Source organism: Rhincodon typus, chromosome 17 (genome assembly GCF_021869965.1).
Source record: "Rhincodon typus isolate 14 chromosome 17, sRhiTyp1.1, whole genome shotgun sequence".
Taxonomy (NCBI): domain Eukaryota; kingdom Metazoa; phylum Chordata; class Chondrichthyes; order Orectolobiformes; family Rhincodontidae; genus Rhincodon; species Rhincodon typus.
In genome coordinates this window covers 54,443,562-54,464,611 of record NC_063348.1, presented here as the reverse complement: position 1 = coordinate 54,464,611, position 21,050 = coordinate 54,443,562, and the positions used below count along the sequence as shown (strand labels likewise).

General features: G+C 42.1%; 1 protein-coding gene across 1 annotated transcript in view; it reads left to right on the top strand.

The window, feature by feature from the left end:
* The window catches only part of LOC109935161 (anoctamin-5), a 178,753-nt gene that overhangs the window by 44,603 nt on the left and 113,100 nt on the right, over nt 1–21,050 (top strand). Inside the window, exons 2-4 of the mRNA XM_048606897.1 lie at nt 8,237–8,275; nt 10,105–10,175; nt 19,841–19,894. Coding sequence (XP_048462854.1) covers nt 8,237–8,275; nt 10,105–10,175; nt 19,841–19,894 — 164 coding nt within the window. The remainder of the gene's footprint in view (nt 1–8,236; nt 8,276–10,104; nt 10,176–19,840; nt 19,895–21,050) is intronic.

The following is a 21,050-nucleotide window of genomic DNA, read 5'->3' as shown; positions in this document are numbered from 1 at the left end:
TTACTGGATTCACTCTCAAAACCGGTTTTAATTTATCTGGTACATTAAATGGCATACTCTCATTGGTGCAATTTATAAAAGTGGGCCTTCCAATGTGAAGGAAGCATTTGCCGTTATTTTTGAGGTAAAAGAAAGGTGGGAGCAAGTTTCTTGTTTGGTGCATCAACATTTCAACTTTACCGCAGTTCTACACGCAGAAGGCCAGCTCCCTCCATCATACAGCACAGAACTCTGCTTGAGTTTAAGAAACCCTGTGGCAAAAGGAAGTGTTGGAGCCCATAAAACTGACTCCCCTGAGAGTCCAGGGCCCAGTTTTCTGCCTGACAGAAACCAGGTCGCAAGACAGTTAATGTCAGGTCCATCACTTCAGCCCGCTCTGATCTCTCACCTGTCCCACAGCGTACAGTCATGTGAATTAAGAGCTGAAGTTGGCCATTTGGCCCTTCAGGCCTGCTCTACCATTCTGTAGGCTGATCGCTGATCTGTTCATGTTCTAAATTTCACATTCCCATCTACCACTGATACACTTCAGTCGAATCACTCTTCTGCAGTCCAGTGAAAATCAGTTCAGCTTGTCTAATTCTTTCCAATAAGATAATTCAGTTATTCCAAATATTACTCTAATAAATGTCTCCTGAACCACCACGTAATCTCTCTTTTTAAGCAAAGGTGTTAAACTGCACATACTATTCAAGATGTGGTCTCACCAACACCCTTAATTACTGAAGCATAACATTTCAGCTTTCCATAAATTTCATAGCAGGTTGTTGCCGGGAATGGAGGGTTAGAAATATGAAATGGACTGGCAAGGCTGGGACACTTTTCATTGAAGCATAGGAGGTTGAGGGGTGACATTAGAAGTTTATAACATCACGAGGGACATAGGTGAGGTGAATGATAAGGGTCTTTTCCCCAGTGTAGGGGAGGTCAAAACTAGAGGGTATAATTTTAAGGTGAGAGGAGGAAGATTTTAAAAAGGACATGAGGGGAAACACTTTTTTTCACACGGAGTGTTTTGTGTGCAGAATGAATTGCCAGAGAAAGTGGTGGATGCAGGTACAGTTACAATGTTTAAAAGATACTTGGCTAAGTTCATGAATAGGAAGGATTTGGAGGGATGCGGGCCAAGCACAGGCAGGTGGGACTAGTTTAGTTTGGCAACATGGTTGGCATGGACTGTTTGGACCAAAGGATCTGTTTCTATGCTGTATGACTCTATGACACTATAAACAAAACGAAAAGTTGCCAGAGAAACTCGGCAGGTCTTCCAGCATTTGTGGAGAGAAAGTAGAGTCAACGTTTTTGGGTCTAGTCACTCCTCGGATCTGAAAAGTGAACTCCGCTTTTTCTTCACAGATGCTGCCAGAAATACTAAGTGTTTCCAGCAATTCCTGTTCTGTTTCTGTTTTTTAAAGTTTCTTCTTCAGTTGGCATGGCTGTAATTGGTTTGTAAATCTTCTTTCTTGCTAACTTTTAAGTCATTTAGGAATTTATTTTCTTCTTCCCTGATTGCTTAGCAGTCTCCAAAACAACATGTCTGCTGTTACAAACCTTCTCCCTCTGAGTGACCTGCTTCTCTCTGAAAGAAACCTGCATGCTGCCTTTTATAAATTAACATTTCTATCTGTCTCTCTCTGTGCCATAAGATGAAATGTGTTGGTCAACAGCTGGTCTTTTGTCTCTTGTTTAGCCTTATTTTTAGTGCACTGAAATGTTCACCTCAGGGGATTAAAAACCATCATTTAAGTGCATGTAAACAAACCTGCAGACAATACAGTACGACTCACCATTTTAGTTTTTATTGAATTCAAACTTCACTATCTGCCATGGTCGCGAGAATGTTTCCTGGGTCTCTGTACTAAGCGATGATGGCCTACACCAGGGCCCTCCCCTATTACCAGAGGATGTTCTTGAACAGCAGGCTAGGTTTAAACATTTCAAATGCCAAATTATCCTTAATAAGTATCAGTATTTTCAATGTGTTATCTAAATCCATCATCCCAAAACTCTTATTTCTGATACTGTTTGGATTTACACAAAAATGTTGCACCTCCTATTTCAAGGTAGTAATTTTTCAATTTGATTGTTTCCTGTTTGGAGTTTCCATTTTGATCTATTTCATATCCTTTTTGCTGCATCAAATCCTTTAAAGTTTACTCCAGATCATGAGTGAAATGTAGATAATATCTAAATCATTGGTTCATTTACAATGTGAATTGCTTAGATGCACCTGGTACTGTTTTGTTGTACAATGTAAATAACCTGTTTTTTTTTTAATAGAGCTGTGCCATATGGTGCTGCTTTGGAAAAAATCTTGCTTGAATTTACATTATGCTTCCTCTTTTTACAATATTACGTCGAGGAAGGACCATCTAGTTGTAGCACCTTGTATTAATCAACGGTGCTGAAAAATGAATAACCTACCTTGACATGTAAACTTATAAGATATTGGTCAGAGCTCTGCTAAGCTTATTAATCACTTTTGACAATGTCAGAAGTCATGTGACAACAGGTGAGCGTCCAACAGGTTTATTTGAAGTCACAGCTTTCGGAGAGCTACTCCTTCATCACCTGACAAAGGAACAGTGCTCCGAAAGCTTTGTGATTTTCAGATAAACCCATTGGACCATAACCTGCTGTTGTGTGACTTCTTGCTTCGCCCACCCGTAGTCCAACACTTGCATCGCTACATCATGGTTACTTTTGTCGGTTCATCTCCTAAGAAACATTGTGTTGCTGTGATATCCTACTATGCTGTCAAGTAAAGGAGCATTGGCCCCTGTGATATTACTCGTGGTGCATTATGGTATCTGCCACCTCTGCCAATATTTAGGACCGAGTATGAGGTGTTTGAAGCAATTTACTGCAACTAATCACATTTTGCCTGTACTTTTGTCCAGGATCTCCCTAATAATCGATGGTAGAGATTACACCACCATAATGTCTTTACAAAAGAGGGACTGTTCTTAGTTAATAAGGTTGATTTATTGCAAGGTGGCACAGAATATAACCACATTGCTAGTCAGGCATAATTAGAAGGACTTTTGAGAAACATACAGAATATGTGAATATAGCTCCAATAATGCTCAAGCTTGACATTATCCAGTTCAAAGCAGCTCAGTTGATTAGCTCCCCATCCACCACCTTCAAATTTCACCCCCTCTACCACAGTGGCAGCAGTGTGTACCATCCACAAAAAGTGACTCCCAAAGCTCCTTTGACAGCACATTCAAAATGCATAAGCTCCATTACCTTGAGGGACAAAAGCAGCAAGTACCAGCATGTTTTCCTCCAAGCCACACCCCATCCTGACTTCAAACCATGTCACCATTCCCAAACCATGGGAAAAATGCACAGAAGTCTCATCCTGAGAGCATTGTGGGTGTTCCTACACAGCAAGGATTGCAGTGGTTCAAGAAGGCAGCTCACCCCCACCTTCTCCAGGGCAATTCGGGATATGCAACAAATGCTGGATTACTCAATCACCCCCGCCTCTGTGGGATAGATAAAGAGAAAGGATAATAATTGTGAGAAATGAAGATTGACTTTAGATTAACACTGTAGCAAAGCGCAGTTTGCCTTCACTGCATTTATTCCTAATTTTATTTGGATTGCAATGTCAAGGATTTTCATGTAAGTGGCAGGAGGGTTAAGATTTTGTTTATCATTCCCTTCCATCCACTTTCATAAATCAATTCCAAGGCCTTATCAGTTTTTTTCCAAATGCAGCTTCCTCACAGCTAGTTTCAGTTTAATCTATGTCCTTGTTCAGTCTAAGCTGCTTTGTGACCTGTGCTTTCAGTCTAACTGTAAATTCATTTGCCTGGGAATTCACTGATGTGATTGAAGTCAAGCATCTGCTGGTCATACTCGCCAATGTGTGCATCAGATGATGATTTGTGCCATGGTTGTAAATTCTGTGTACAGCATTGCCAAGTGTTTCTCAGGAACATGGAAATCGTAGAATCCCTACAGTGTGCCTTTTGGCTCATTGAGTCCACACCGACCTCCTGAAGAGCATCCCACCCAGACCAACAACCCACCCGCAGCTCTATCCCTGTAACCATACATTTTCCCGTGGCCAATCCACCTAATGTGCATGTTTTTGGACTGTGGGAGGAAACCAGAAGAAACGCACGCAGACACGGGGAGAATGTGCAAATTCCACATAGACAGTCGCCCGAGGCTGGAATTGAACCCAGGCCCCTCGCACTGAGAGGCAGCAGTGCTAACCACTGACCCTCCGTGCCACCCAAAAGAAGGTTCTCGATTCAGAATCTACTGTTTTACTCGGGCTCCACTTTGCAGCGAGTTGAGCTTTCCGATCCTGTGCTGTTGTTTCTAATATTCTTCTGAACAGTTCACCTCCACAGGTCACTGGGTATCCTGGTTGTCATGCCATTGCTGGAAGATGTAGGAGCAGAAGTGGGCCATTCAGTCCATTGGGTCTGCTCCGCCATTCTGTGCATCATAGCTGATCTGATATCCACCATCTTCGTTTCTCAGTTGGAGGTGTGCGTGTCCTGGAGATAGCATGCAAGCAACAGTTGTCACAGCGCCAGAGTCTACTCTCTTATTCAGGGGTAACCTGAGGGTCACCCTGCCTCAGGTGAGGGTAATGCTGAGTAGACAGAGCTTTCATGGGTAATTTTGGCATTACCGGAATTGAACCCACACTTTTGATGGCACTTTGCACCACAACCCCACCTTCCAGATGATTCGCAAATGTCCTGAAACAGTGACTGATTCAAAATTTAGTAAGAGATGTCACTAGCTTATTGCCTCATTCATTTATGATGAAACCATTCCTCAAAGATGCTATCCTTAACTCTATTCTTCATTTAACTGCAGTGAGTTCCAAATTTAGGAAAACATTTTCTCCTGACAAAGTCCAAATGGTGAATCATTGAGTGAGATTCCAGGACTTAAAATCCACAATAATTAAGGGAAATCCAAAGAAGCATTAAAGCAAGAGTGGGCACTACAAGGGATTTCTGGTTGCTGTGTGTGCCTTTGTATTTAGTTATCTCCCTGAGTAATGCCCCACCCTACTGTCTCCTCCCTGCTGTAGTCTTTAGTTCATCCTGTTATTCCTTTTTCTCTCACTGTAGTTTCTTGAATATTTGTCTGGAATGCTGCTAACAAGAAGATCCAACCTCTTTCCTGATGTTGTTATTGTAGCGCTGCCAGGGAATAAGGAGCAGTAGATTCCAGTGCAAATCCAAATATAGTAATGATCTAAATTCCAACATTCAAGTACTCCCACTTGTGGACATTTATTTTCTGTCCTTTGAAAAAGGCACTGATGTTATGAAATAAAAATTATCAGCAATTGTGTCATTAAATATCATGCAGTGGTGTTTATATTTTCACTTTTGGTTAATGAATACCACAAAGTGTACAATATAATTTCTTCATTTATTGTTCAACTGGACCCACAGCTGGTTGTTTGATGAATGTTTAAAGGATGTTCTGGACCATTTTCAATTGCTGGTAAATTCTTTTGGGTCCAGTTCCTGTGTCTTATTCATCTTTAGAATGGCAAGGCTGATATGTATTGACCCTCCTGGGCAAGTGGTAGTGAACCAACCCTTTCAAGCCACTGCATTTCATGTTTTTATGTGGGTGGAGGTGTGGAGAGTGCTTCTGAAGTGCAGTCAGTGCTATAATGTAGGCCAGTGAAGCAGTTAATTTACATACAGCGTGGTTCCACACAAAACAATGTGACCAAATAATTGATTTTGGGGATGTTTATTTCGGGATAAATATTCACCAAGATACTGAGGAGAACTCACCAAATGTTTTTTTGGATTAACGACACAGGATCTTTTCCATCCTGAAGTGTTTTTGAGCCATAAGGAGAGGCTGAATAGGCTGGGGCATTTTTCCCCTATAGCGTGAGAGGCTGACAGGTGAACTTAGAGGTTTATAAAATCATGAGGGGCGTGGATGGGTGAATAGCCAATGTCTTTTCCTGTGGTGGGTGAGTCCAAAACTGGAGGGCATTAATTTAAGGTGAGAGGAGAAAGATTTAAAAAGGACCCAAGGGGTAACTTTTTCACACAGAGGGTGATGCATGTATGGGAAAAGCTGCCAGGGGAGTGGAGGAGGCTGGTACAATTACAACGTTTTAAAGGTACCTGGATGGGTGCATGAATAGGAAGGGTTTAGAGGGATATGGGCCAAATGCTGTTAAATTGGGATGTCTGGTTGGTATGGACAAGTTGGACTGAAGGGTCTGTTTCCATGCTGTATGACTCTGTCCTCGGAGGGCATGTGGGATCTCTATTTAACGTTGCTGCAGGAACAACTGAGATGCTGAGAGCTTTACAAATGAATATTGCTGCTGATTTAGGAAAGTAAATTTCATTGGCATTTTCCTGGTAAATTCATATTAAACTAAGTCTGGTTGAGAAATAGAACCTCCTCTAGATGATCTAGTGGCACAAATTGAATCTAGTCTCAGAATCCTCAGGGAAAAAGTGGCCTCGTTGATGTAGTTTCCACAGTCTCCTCAAATACAGGATAGAGCTCACAGTTAAAATCTAACTTAGCAAAGTTTGTACTTACCATTTGACGTTCTGAGATTTTTATTGTAGAGGTTGTTTTTGATCTATAACAGTCTAAAAGTGTCTTAAAAGGTTAATCCCATGCACTAAACTATTTCTTGTTAACAGATGTGCAGACTAGATGGATTGGCCAAGCTAAATTGCCTGTAGCATTCAGGGATGTGTAGATTAGGTGGGCTATGTGGGATGTGTCTGGGTGGGATGCTCTGAGTGTCGGTGTGGACTTGGGCTGAAGGGCCTGTTTCCACACTGTACGGATTCAATGATTCATTTTCAGGATGGTAACTATACCAATAGAATACCACAGAGATCAGTGCTGCAGGCACAGGTCATTAAAATATATTTAATGACTTGAATGAGGGAAGTGAATGTACTATAGGGAAGCTTGCACATGACACAAAAGGGAAAGCAAGTGGTGAGGGTGACAGAGTCTGCCGAGGGATATAAACAGAGTAAGCAAATGGACAAAGACTTGGCATATTGACACAAATATTGTTGGAAAATTGAGGTTCTGCAGTTTGGCAGGAAGGATAAAGTGGCTGAATATTACTTAAATGGAGAAAGACTGCAGAAAGCTGGGGCACAGAGGTATTTAGGAGTCCTCGCTCACTGCTCACTAAAAGCTAGCAACTACGTTCACTCGGTAATAGGGAGGAGAAATGGAACTTCGGCCTTTATTTCAAAAGGAGCAGAGTATAAAAGATAGGGAGGTGTTTTTAAAACTAGACAAGGCACTAGCCAGACCAAAGCTGGAATACCGTGTGAATAGTTTTGGTCCCTTATCTAAGGAAAGATATGCTGGTGTCGGAGGCGGTTCACTATGCTGATATCAGATACAAAGGTGCTGTCCTAGACGAGAGGTTGATTAGGTTGAGCCTGTACATATTATAGTTTAGAAGAATGAGAAATGATTTCATTGAAGCTCCCAAAGTTCTTGTGGGGACTTGACAGAATGTGTGGAAAAGTTGTTTCCATTTCTGGGAAAGTTTAAGACCAGAGGGTATAACCTGAGAGTAAGGTGCTGCTCATTTAAGACAATGATGAGAAGGAATTACATCTGAGGGTAGTGTATCTATGGAATTCTTTATTGTAGAGAGCCGTCATGGTTGGGACATTATTCAAGGCTGAGAGAGAGATTTTTACTCATTCGTTTTTAATCAAGGAAAAGGCAGGAAAGTGTTGAGGATATCAGTTCAGACATTGAATGGCAGAGCAGACTCTGGTCTCCTTCTACTCCTATCACTTATGAAAGTGAAAACTAATTTCAACAGTGGTGAAACTACATTACTGTCATTTGTTTCAAAACTCAGGTAATTCACAAATGTCCTCTCGAGAGGGAAATCTACCATCCTTACCTGCTCTGGCCTATATGTGACTCCAGACCCACAGCAATGTGGTTGATTCTGAAATGCTAGCATGCCACTTGGTTAAAGGGCATTTGGAGATGGCCTACAAATGTTCGCTTTAGCAAAGATGCCTGTGTCCATAGGGACAAAAAAAGCTTTTTTTTACTAATGAGAATGCAAGTATGCTATTCATCCTCAGTTAATGTAACTTGCTGGTTTGATCTATTGTTGCAACAAGCTTTATTTTATCCCAATGGGTGCAAATTGTTCTTGCTTTCTCGCTCCTGTTTCCCCTGCTAAATAATCTTTTCTTCCTTAAAGATGTTGCTGTTATCTTTGGTATCGGACGGGAAGTGCCAGGTATAATCAATCTTTCTGTTAATACAATGTGCATCTTGTGTTCTGCTGTGTTTCATTTCCAAGTGTCAACCGATGTACCAGTGATTCAAAGTTATGCCTGCTGGTCTGTTCAGTCCTACTCTTGATGTTGTGTAAATGTTATTGCATTTTGTGGAGTTTCTTGGTAATTATGTTGAAATGTCACGTGTATCAGTTTCCTAAAGAATTTGAGGGAAGTGAATTCATCTGAAATGCCATGTGCTATTCCTATTTTGAATGAATGTCGCTGGTAACAGAAGTCCTCACTACTGAGACAGCTAACCTAAGTCCAAAAACACTTCGACTCGATTCCTTACCCTGGGGTAAGGAACCTGTTTGGACTTAATTTTCACTCCAAGGCATTGCTGGCAGGATAGTGAGCTGGTGAGAGGGCCCACTGTGAACCATAGAACCCCTACAGTGTGGAAACAGGCCCTTCGGCCCAACAAGTCCAACCAACACACCAAGCATTCCACCCAGACACATCCCCCCTGTATCCCACCTAAGCTACACATCCCTGAACACTATGGGCAATTGAACATGGCCAATCCACCTAACCTGCACATCTTTGGACTGTGGGAAGAAACCGGGGCACCTGGAGGAAACCCATGCAGACACGGGGAGAATGTGCAAACTCCACACAGACAGTTGCCCGAGGCTGGAATCGAACCCGGGTCCCTGGCACTGTGAGGCAGCAGTGCTAACCACCAAGCCACCGTAGATCTCCTGGGATTCCTCGCTGTTTTAGATCCTGCTACATCCTCTAATCCTCACCCCTCACATCACTTCATGTCCCCTACCCAACTTCTATACCCCCCTCACACCTGTTAACTTGTGTACCCCCACTTATTGTTCAAGTCCCAAAGTACCCCCACATCTGCTGCAGAGCCACTTACCACATATACACAATGGAAAAACTTCAGAACCCATGTGAAGATGAAAATAGCGAATCTCCTGACAAACTAATGCTGCTGTCACACTCATTCCCACCCACTAAACAGTGAAAACTACCGCAAAAATGAAACCCATTAAAAGCATTTTAAATCTCCAAGTGATTAATCTGTTATAAAAATAAACTTGTCTTCAGACCCCACATTAAAGGCAGCTAATCCTTGAATAGTCTGTTTAAACTTTCAGCCAAACTGTAAACTCGGAGCCCCTAACTGAGATAATTGTAAATATTGAAACGCGGCCAAACAGTCCTACTGACATAATGATAGGAAAATATTAACAAAGATTTCTATTGAAATGATACAAACAATGATTTTTTTTCTAACCAACACGAGATGGCTGTCAATCTAAAGTGTCTAGTGGAGAGAGATAGTAGGAACTGCAGATGCTAGAGAATCTGAGATAACAAGGTGTAGAGCTGGATGAACACAGCAGGCCAAGCAGCATTATAGGAGCAGGAAGGCTGACGTTTTGGGCCTTGACCCTTCATCATCTGAAGGCAGGAAAGTGGAGGTGAGATTATCAAATCAGCTGTGAGCTCATGGAATGGTGGAGCAGACTCAGTGGGCTGAATGGCCTACTTCTGCTCCTGTGTCTTGTCGAGTAGACTATACAGCTCTTCAAGCTTGTTATGCCATTCGCTAAAATTCAACCAGAGCATCCCAGCCATACACTCAGTCCTTAGGCTGATCTTGGTCTTCATCTCCAGTTTGCTGTCAGCTGTCTCGAGTCTCTGTAACAGACCAGAAAACCATTTTGTAGAAAAGGATTTCCTTCACGGTGTTCTGAAACACCAAAGAATATTCTGTTTGTATTGGCAGAAAACTCACTTTCTTCATTCTGTTCACACTACATTTTAGGGGAAGACAATGGACCTTACTATGACCCTTCCAATAGTAGCCGAGAAGGAGAAATTCCTGGCAATTCAGAGGTAAACTTTTTGTTGTTTCTTGACCTGTGCTGTATCTCTCTATATGACACGTTCTGTAGAATGGTGATGCTGGAAGAAAGGTCAACACTGAACCGAAAGCAAGAAATGCTGAAAATGAAGGGTATGGTGTAACAAACTGAATCTGATGAACACTCGGTTGGAAGTGTGTGCACATGCATGTTCGTTTTCGAAATGATAACCTTGACATTCCTTCTGTACCGAGCTGTGTATCTCTAGCATTTTCAACAACTTCAGTTCTCTCTTTTTTTATTTCAAATTATGTTCCTTTTATCCTCGTCCTACATTAAATGAGGTTTGTATTAAAATCTTTTAGACAATAACATTCGTGTGAAATATGATTTGCAAATTGACCTACACAAAAGCTTTGATAAGAATTAATGTGTATATTTTCTATCAGTATTAACGGTGGAACAAAAAAATCCTGCAAAAGAATAAGGTTTCCTTTGGAAGCTTTGACAGGTATTGAATAATATTTTTGTGCTTATTGTGTGGCTAACTTCCAAGCAACAGAAACACACTGTTCTTAATTTCCCTTCAGACTTATTCCTGGATAATTAGTCATGTTCCTCCAATTGACAACTTTCCCATGTCTTACTGGAGGTAGTGTGATGGAAATCAATCCCTACTGTCCCTAGGCCTTCACATCAGTGAAAGGTCTTGTAAAAGTAGCAAAAAAGGCTCAACTTGCCTGTCCGTTTTTTTTTAGTTTGACAAAAAGCACAGACCGGGTTTCTGTACTTAACAAGAATGACTGACTAGTTACAACATATGAGTAGATCCTAACTGTCGATAAATAATTATGAATCAGCAACATTTAACTCTACTGTTTATGACTCTAATCCCCCTTACAAGCTCCCCCACCCTCCTGCTGAGACAGATCCGAAGAGGACAAAAGGGTATTATGGGCAGAGGGGAAGTCTGGGAAAGCAGATCAATAATGCCTTTTAACAGGGTTTGCTGAGGTGGACCTTTTGGGTTGTCAGGAAGTCCTGCATCTTGATTTTTGTTCTCTGGATACTTTCACAGAATCCCTACAGTGTGGGAACAGGCCCTTTGGCCCAACAAGTCCATACCAACCCACAGATCACCCCATCCCCATATCTAAACATCCCTGAACACTGGGCAATTTATCATGGCCAATCCACCTAGCCTGCACATCTTTGGACTGTGGGAGGAAACCAGAGCACCTGGAGGAAACCCACACAGACACGGGGAGAATGTGCAAACTCCACACAGTCACCCAAGGGTGGGATTGAACCCGGGTCCCTGGCGCTGTGAGGCAGATGTGCTAACCACTGAGCCACCGTGCTGATTGCTTGATGAAGGTACAGGGTTGCTGGTTCACACGTATAATGTCTCTGGCTTAATGGCTGAGGGAAAAATGAGATGCTGTTCTTCAGGCTTACTGTAGTTTTTACAAGTAAGAAATGAGAGAACTTCTGTCCCTGCAGAGATCCAATGACTTTGCCAAACATTTACACCCCCAAGCTGTTCAGCGATCTGGAAACCAATCACATAGTTGTTGATAGATAGGAGACCTAATTCATCAAGAACTTGTCATGAGTACACAGACCAAACATCTACTTGTTGCCACCTGAAGCTCCATTCATACACAGCCATTGGCTCTAGCTTGTCTCCACCCCGGCTTCCGTGACTCCATAATGGAAAGCTGTGTAAACAGCACTTGCACTGAGTGAGAGATAGTAGGAACTGCCGATGCTGGAGAATCTGAGATAACAAGGTGTAGAGCTGAATGAACACAGCAGGCCAAGCAGCATCAGAGGAGCAGGAAGGCTGACGTTTCGGGTCTGGACCCTTCTTCAGAAATTACTTGCTCTCAAGTAGAGCAGCAATCCTTCAAATGCACTTCTTCTTCTTTTAACAAAAGCAGTTCCTGTCCCATTTCAGAAATACTGAAAATTAAGAAAACGTGATCTTTACAGGACCTTTCTCCTCAGACTATGCCACCTCGGTTTACACATGTCTAGGGAGAATGCTTGATCTGTAAAATGGACTGATAACATGAAACAATGAATCGGTGGAAACTCAACATTTCAACCTGAAATATTGACTTTCCTGCTCCTCGGATGCTGTCTGACCTGCTGTGCTTTTCCAGCTCCATGTTTATTCACTTTAGCTTCCAGCATCTGCAGTCCTTATTGTCTCCAAATCAGTGGAAACTGGCTAAGTAATTTGTGAAAAGTAATCATTAAAACAAAACTACTTTGGACAGGTTTGTCTCAGTGGAGTATTGTGTGTCATTTGGGTGCCAAACCTTGGGAAGGATATTATCATGTTGGAGAGAGCATAGAGGAGGTTTACAAGAATAGGTCCAGGGACAAGAAGCTGCAGCTTCGAGAATAGATCGGGGACAAGTTGGCACTATCCTCCATGGAAAGATGAAGAGTCCGAGGAAACGTGATAGAAGTTTTCAAAATCATGAGGAATCTGAAGAGAGTAGACAGGGAGAAACTATTCCCACTCGAGAGAGAGAGAGGGCAAAGTTTTAAAGTGCCTTTGCTAAAGAAGCAAATATGAGGTGAGAGAATTTGTTCGTGCAGAGAGTGGTTTGGGTTAAGATCACACTGCCTGGAAATATGGTGAAACTATCTGTAGAAACCCATCATTCCGCCCATTGAGTCCATGCCGACCCTCTGAAGAGCATCCCTCCCAGACTCCCCCCATCCCTGCATTTCTCATTGGTAATCCCCCAACTAACCTGCACATCTTTGGACTGAGGGAGGAAACTGGAGCAAACAGACACGGAAGAATGCGTAAACTCCACACACACTCACCCAAGGGCGGGGGGAGTCAAACCTGGGTCCATAGTGCTGGAAACGGCAGTGCCAACCAAAGTGCATGGGCAGCGCCGTGGCTCAATGTTTGGTTGAGACATTCCAGAAGGAAATGGATGATTGTTTCTATTTAAATAATGTGCAGGGCAATGGGGAAAAAGCGTGAGATTGGCGTCAAGTCAAAATGCTCAAAAAGCTAATGCAGGCTTGAAGGACTGTGGGTGGTGCCTCCTGTGTCATAAAATTGTGATTCCCACTTGAGACTAAACATCCAACTAGAACTCATTCCTCACCACACAGACCCAGAAGAGTTCTGTAACATGGAGGGTTTTTTTTTTTTTTTGAAAAAGTGCATGAATTGTTTTTTGTTCATATCTAGCTTTCAGTAAAACCACATGACCTCCCACCGCCAATATTTTGAAAACAAATAAATAAACGTGTTCAAAGGAAGTCTAAAGAAACACTTTTTTTTTTCTAACATCTCTTGTGGTTTTTCTCCTTAGCTGCTCAGTGGAATGTCCTAAAAATTAGTCTGCTGGGATGTCTAGGAAGTAGTCCTGGGGGATTATCAATGCTTCCTGCACAGTCAACAGTCAAATGATGACCACAAGAGGCATTTCTTACAATGCTGCCATGGACACACTACCAAGGGAATACTCTGTGGTTTCTTGGTCCTTTTTTTCTGAAATAAGCAGTATTTAGTATTTCCGAACTTCAGTGGCAATATCAAGGCAGTGAAACTGTCAAAGATTCTAAATTCCAATTCACCACTATGTGCACAGATAAAGCTCCAGTCAGGCTATTTAAGGAAGAAGATTGTTACGGTTGTTTTTGGTATAACCGAGAGCAAGTGACTTGTTAAAGAGAACAGTTAGTTTTCAGCTGCTTAGCAATGTCTAAAAGTTATTCAGCTTTGTTGAGAGAGGTGGGGGATTGAATTTGGTTTGATTGAGCCTCGCTCGTTACATTGGAAGAATGTTTGCATGTGAACCTGTCCCTCTGCCTTTTGAAAGCAGTCTTCTACATTCTCTCACCATATTTGGGAGCCCTGTTTAATTTTGACTCTGGTCACATATCTTGTCTATTCACCTCCAGGCTATAAAATTCTCCAGCTGTTCTGCTTCTAGGGTAGCTGCTTCATAACGGTCTTGCTTTGTCTTGTGCTTTAAACCCGTTCTGCTTCCTGCACGTTGCGATACCGAAAGGCGTATCTCTGGACTGTGGTGTTTACACTTATACTGTTCCTGAGACTGCTTGATTCTTGTCACTGAAATGAGGTGGTTAAACTCCTTGTGTCATTTAACACTGGTTCATTTACATAGGTATATTCTGGGCGATCACATTCAGTTCTCTAGTGGTGTTGACGATCTATCTCTCAGATTTAGATAGGAGTAGGCCATTCCGCCCTTTTGAGTTTGCAGCGCTGTTCAATATGATCACTGCTGGTCCTCCATCTCCGTGACATGTTCCTGCTTTCTCCCCAGACCCCACCCACCCCTCTGTTTTTCCTCTGTGTCTCTCGCTCTCTCCATATGCTTATACTGGGACTGGTGTCCTTTTGCTTACTGCTACCAGTGTTGTATGCTCAGTTACATCACCAAGATTAAGCTGAATCTCATTACAGCATATTTCCCCGACTCTTTTGAATGAAGAGGAAATTCTGAGCAGTCAGGGCCATGAGAGAGTCTCTAACCCTCATGGTTTAATCCCTGGACAGTGGGTTTGGCATTCCAGGGAAATGATGACTATTGCCTACAGTTCTGCCAGTGTATAGCCCCTCCCCAGGCATCTCTGCTGTACTTGGCTTTGACTGTTACACTGAGAATCTGCTAAATGAAGAGGGTTTCTGTTCAAAGATATGCAAGTGTCTGACCGTGAGAGTTACCAACTTGGGTTGAATGTAGTGCTGGAGATTTAGCCACATGATTTCTAGTTACCCAACAAACGCCGCCACCCCCATCGCCCACAATGGCCAGTCTCTGTGCAATGTCTTCATGGATCATTGAAAAGTCATCAAGAGCTGATTAACTGAGTCAAGCAGCTTTTTTTGCCTAATCACCACCTTTTATGGAACAATTTAAAAAGAGATGTGTGTTTTTTTTTTCTTGACTGTTTGTCATTTGCTTCCTGGGTTGAGTCCCGTCTAACCAGCTGCAAACTAAGACTAAGCCACTCTGGTGATGGTGTGTGCAGACATCAGTGATAGCAAAATACAACAAAAGCTCACATAATTAAGCTGATTGCATGACTCAAAAGCAAATTTGTTAATGTATGTATATTACCTTCTGACAGTCATGGTATGGCACATTAATTATCTCCTCCTTAAAAAGCCCTGATTATCTGCTTTCTGTGAAAGGAGAAAGATTTAGTGTTAGATAAGGGACAGCTAGTGAGATCTTAAACTCCCGTGGCAGGTTGTCCAGAGAGCTCCAATAGAACGAGGACCTCTCGGTGATAACTTGGCCTCCACAATATGTTCTGATGAGTCACTAATGAGCTTTGATGAATATTGGCTGGGGCAGTGAAGATGATCAGATCATCCATGATCTCATTGACAAAAGATAGGCCATTTGGCCTACTTTCACTCCCACATTTTATGATCTTACTGTCTATGCACGGATTATAGAGAACAATCTTCACAACACTTTGGTTAAGGCAGTTTAGCAGGGTATCGGATAATGGGTCAGCCAGTCAAGGCTGAGGCAAAGAGGAATTTCTTCACTCAGAGTTATCAGTCTAAGGAATTCTGTACCCTGGGGGCTGTGGATGTTCAACCTTGAGGTCAATTAATTATTGAACACTAACAGAATCAAAAGATATGTGTGTTTGATGGGAAAGTGCAGCCATAAACTTGTACAAACACATTCTGATCAGGAATGGGCATTGGTCAGTTAAAAAAGTGTAGGTCTCTTAAAGGGGAAAGCAGAAGATGTTTTCTAATCAACCTTTTCAGCAATGTCGTGATAAATCTCTGGAACAGGTGAGACTTAAACCCAGACTCCTGGTTCAGAGGTGGGGACACTTGTATTGTGCCACAGGAGACCCTCTGGGTGTACGGGAATTTTTTTTAAAATTGAAATCAAATTCCCATCATCTGCCACGGCAGGATTCGAACCCAGGTCTCCAGAACATTCCAAGAGTCAGCCATTCAGCCCCTCCAGCCTGCTAGCCATTCAATAAAACCTGAGTTATGGAGTCATCGAGTGGTACAGCACGGAAACGGACCCTTCGGTCCAACTCGTCCATGCCAACCAGAAATCCTAAATTACTTTAGTCCCATTTGCCAGATGCCTTTTAAATGTTGTTATTGTACCAGCCTCTACCACTTCCGCTGGCAGCTCATTCCATACACGCACCACCCTCTGAGTGAAGAAAGTTGCCCCTTAGGTCCCTTTTTTAAATCTTTCCCCTCTCACCTTAATCATATGCTCTTTAGTCCTATCCTGGGAAAAAGACCTTGGCTATTCACTCTATCCATGCCCCTCATGATTTTTATAAACCTCTGTATGGTCATCCCTCAAACTCCATAGCTCCAGGGAAAATAGCCCCAGCCTATTCAACCTCTCCCTATAGCTCAAACCCTCCAACCCTGGCAACATCCTTGTAAATCTTTTCTGAATGCTTTCAAGTTTATCAACATCTTCCCTATAGCAGGGAGACCAGAATTGCACAAAATATTCCAGTAATGGCCTAATTACTGTCCTGTATAGCCACAACATGACCTCCCCAACTCCTATACTCAATGCATTGTTTGTGTTGTGAGTTTCACATTGCCATCAACTCCTGGTAACCTTTGATTCATCTGCCTAACAAGAATCTGTCCATCTATCCACCTTGAAAATATTTAAAGACCTGACCCCAACTCTGCCATCATCTAAGGCCGAGAGCTCCAAAGTCCCAAAACCCTCTGACGAAAAGAAATTTGCCTCAAGTCAGTCCTAAGAGGCCAATCCCTGACGTTCAACTAGTGCTGGCTCATTCTGAGCTCACCCATGATTGAAAGTCAAAGGAGACTAAGATCTTTTTGGCCTACTCTTGTTCCCATTATATTATTTATATAGCAGTGTTCTCCCAGCAGATGGTTCTTGTATATCAGATGCCTTAGAGCTCCAGTGGCACAGTGGTAGGGCCCCTGCCTCTGGATCAGGAGGCCTGGTTTGAAGTCCCACCTGCTCTAGAGGTGTTTAACAATGTCTCTGAACAGGTTGATCAGAAAATATCTATGAGAAACTATGGATGTTTAATGGAAGGGTACACATAAGATATAGGCCTCAGGAATTAGTGTACACCTCTAGAATTCTTGTGGTATAATGGTAGTGTCCCTACCTTTAGTCCAGAAGCCCCATGTTCAAGTCCCACCTGCTCAAGAGAATTTTTAAGAACACTTCTGAAGAGGTCAATTAAATGTATCTATACCACTAGAATGTATTTCTTAAAAAAAAAAAGTCCTGCAATTGAAATGATAACAAAGAATGTCATAGACCAACCTATTAAAGCTGGGGTGTTTTTAAATAAATGGAATTTAACAAGGTGCTGCACTGCTGGAATTTATTTTGATTGCCCTGTGCTCTTTTGAGGAGGCTTGAGCTGGGCATACAGATGCCTTTTTGAACAGGTTTTGGCAGTCTGAAGAAACAGAATTGCTTCACAGTGCCCTGTTTTACTGGGGTGGGATCAGATGACAGATGTGCAGACATCTGCTGAGTGCCTGCCAGCTGCGCAACACTGACGTAGTGCAGCTCCTCTAGGTTAGAAAGTAGAGTTAAAGGCAATGAGGAAAGGAAGAACAGACCCAGTGCTCAGTTTTTAACCAGAGCTGACTAATAGCACATTCCTGAGATGAGGAAACTCTGATCCAATGGCTATCAGCAAATTCCAAGGGATAATGCACTTCTTTCATAAGAAACTGATGGCATTGAGGCCAAATTATGCCTTGTCGGCAAACTACTTAGTTTAAAAAGGGAAAGGTAGGTGGATTGCCCTTCAAATATCAATCACACTCCCAACACTGCTCTCGTATTCCTTTTTAAGCCTAGATTTTGCAGTCACCTTGTTTCTAATGATCACTTTAACCCATGAATTGCTCGCACACTGTTGGAAAGAATGTTGCTTGGAAAATCTTACCTTCAAAGTATAGATTGTTTGTTTGAAAATTAGCACCGTTCCATTACCGTCATTAAATGCATATGGGAAAAATCAATCTCTTCCATTCCTGGAGTTCTCACAAATGTGAAAATCTGATTAAGTTGCCCAATTTTATCCAACTGTCTAATTCAGATTAAAAGAATTTGCACACCCTTTCTTTCAATTAACTAGGGAACAAATATTTATTGTAATCAAATTATTTCTAAACCAAGGGCAAATATTAGACAAATTGAATTGCTGTGTTGTAACTCTGTGTCTTAAAAAGCCCCTTTTTTTAAAGAAATCCCCTCTGTCTGCAAGTGGATGCATGAAGAGACCAGAAACAAATACTGTGGGTAGGGGAAGAAATCATTGAAGTACAGTTCTGGCATCGGTCAAGATCCCAGATGCCAATGAGTCATTTTCTTTTGACTCTTGGCTTATCTTTTGCTAATGACACAAGATTTGTCAATAACCTGGTTCTCGAACTTTCATTCACTGGTTGAGGATTGCCCTTTCAGTGCCTCTGAAGGCAGTTCCCCCCGGCTCACCTCCCCTTTTAACAGGGGATGTGCAGAGGGAACAACTTACTCAGAATTTTCTTTCTCTTCTCCACACAGATGTTTCTACTGCATTTTCCCCACATGAGGGGAACTAATCAAGTGGTACTAATCAAGTGGTTGTTATTGTACTGAGCCCTCCTGAGCACGCAACAACTCATTTCTATTGAAAAGCCAGTCACAAATCTGTCTCACAAACACACGAGATGTCACTTCTGTCTTGAATGTTCCTTCACTGCTCCAATAAGGCGACATCCTAGATACAACTCCTAGTGAAATCCAGTAACTTGTTGAAAAGCCGCAACATCATCTTACACAGTTCCCTTGGTTTAAAGCAGTATCTTTTCCTCCTGTTTAGTCCACAGTTCAAAAATAAAAGTCGTCTTTACAGTGTTAACGTGTAAGCTGGTGGGTAAAGAGGAAAAGATGAAGACAATTTGAGGGTAGTTTTATTAACCCAGCAAACAGGAGATTGGATGGGTATAATTATTAAACATTCTGCCTGTTTTGACTTGAACAGTTTCTTGCTGAGAGAATTCAGCTCAAATCTTAGCTAATATATCTATTTGAATGATTCTGATCTGGGTGCACAGTGTGGTCCTACAAAATGATGTCTGTTTGCAGTGAGCCAAAGATAAGAGGCTTTCACTGCTAGATTTGCAGAGAATAGAAATGTAATTGATTACAGTTCATGGAAAAGCCGTATAATTCATTGACCGCGGAGGCAATCAAACAACTGCCTTGTCGACCATCCAAGTGGTGGTACCTACGTGCTCTAATTAATCCTGAACTATTCTATCCCACATTAGGAACTGATCTACAAATTAACCAGAAGTCCATACCTCTAACCCAAAGAAACTGATTGAAATGTGTTTCAATTACTGTCACCATAATGGTGTTATATCTATGGAAAGTGTTTCTGTTTTAATTTTTTTCTAGCATTTTCCTGCAATAATTGTTTGCATCAGAATGCAAGGAGTTATGGTGTAGCCACCTTGTGAAATAGCATTCCTCCCCACACTTGCTGTTAATTTATGTACTACTCTCACACTCGTGCTCAGGATAAGTTTGATTTACTAACCCAGTTTATTGCTGTATAACCCTAAAGATTAGCCTGCTTGATCTGTAATCTAACATGCGAATCTCTCCTTGGTGTAATCATCAGGTGCTAAGTACAACCACAGAGACTGCATCTCTCATCCATGATCCGACAAAAGTGGTAAGCAGCATTTGTTAGGTACATTGGTCTGCATGCGGGTGTTTGCGTGTGCCCGCACGCTCAAATCATACCAATCTATCGGTAAACATAGTGCATGTTATTACCTTAGACCACGGCTTGTCTGTGTTGGCGCCACAGTTTACTGAAATGTCAAAAGAAAGTCATTGTTGACTTATCCTGGACTCGCAGACAAGTGAGTGTTCAAAAATCTGGGATTGTCTTCTCCCTGAGAGTTGCATAATTATTGAAGTCAGTCAACAGCCAATTTACTTCATTCCAAGTGACAGGAAGACGTTGCTGATTGACCCAATTAAACACCCTGTGTGTAGTGTTTCAAAAACAATTGAACTCTTCAGCCAAACTGTCCTGGTACAGGTACTTCCACGGCAGAAAACCAACCGCCCACCAAAAATTGCCCAACTATGTCCTGTCCATGAAAATGCCACAGATAAATCAAACTCATCCAGTTTTCATGCTATCCGTCTACTCTCGATTATCAGCGAAGAGATGATAATCATCATCAGCAGTGCTAGCAAGCAGCAGTTCCTCATCACTTGTCTGCTCCACCGTTCTTAGTTGGTTCTAGCACCCACAGCCCTCTGTGGTTGAAAATTCCAAAGGTTCACAACCCTCTGAATCAAAAGTATTCTCCTTATTACAACCCAAAGGGGCATCTCCCTCATTTTGAAGTTGTGCTTTGTGATTCTAGACTCCTTAGCCAGGAGAAACAACCCCCTGGTCTTGCTGTTGATCCCTTTAAGTATTTTGTACAGTTCAATGAGATCACCTCTTTTTCTTCGTAACTCTAGAGAATATCTCTTTGTAGGACGGTCCCGCCATCCTGGAAACTAGTTTGGTGAACTTGCATGCAATCTCTCTGTGCCAATAATATCTTCCTGAGATATAAGGAAACCAAAACTGCACACAGTGCTCTAGGTGCAATCTAACGAAGCTCTTATACAATTGGAGCAAGACTTCAGTATTCCTATACTCCAATCCTCTCATGATAAAGGCTGACATTCTGTTAGCCTTCCTAATAATAGGTTGCAATACTTGAATAACACAGTGTGGAGCTGGTTGTACACGGCAGGCCCGGCAGCATCCGAGGAGCAGGAACGTTGAAGTTTTGCGTCAGCACATTTCTGAACACTGCACC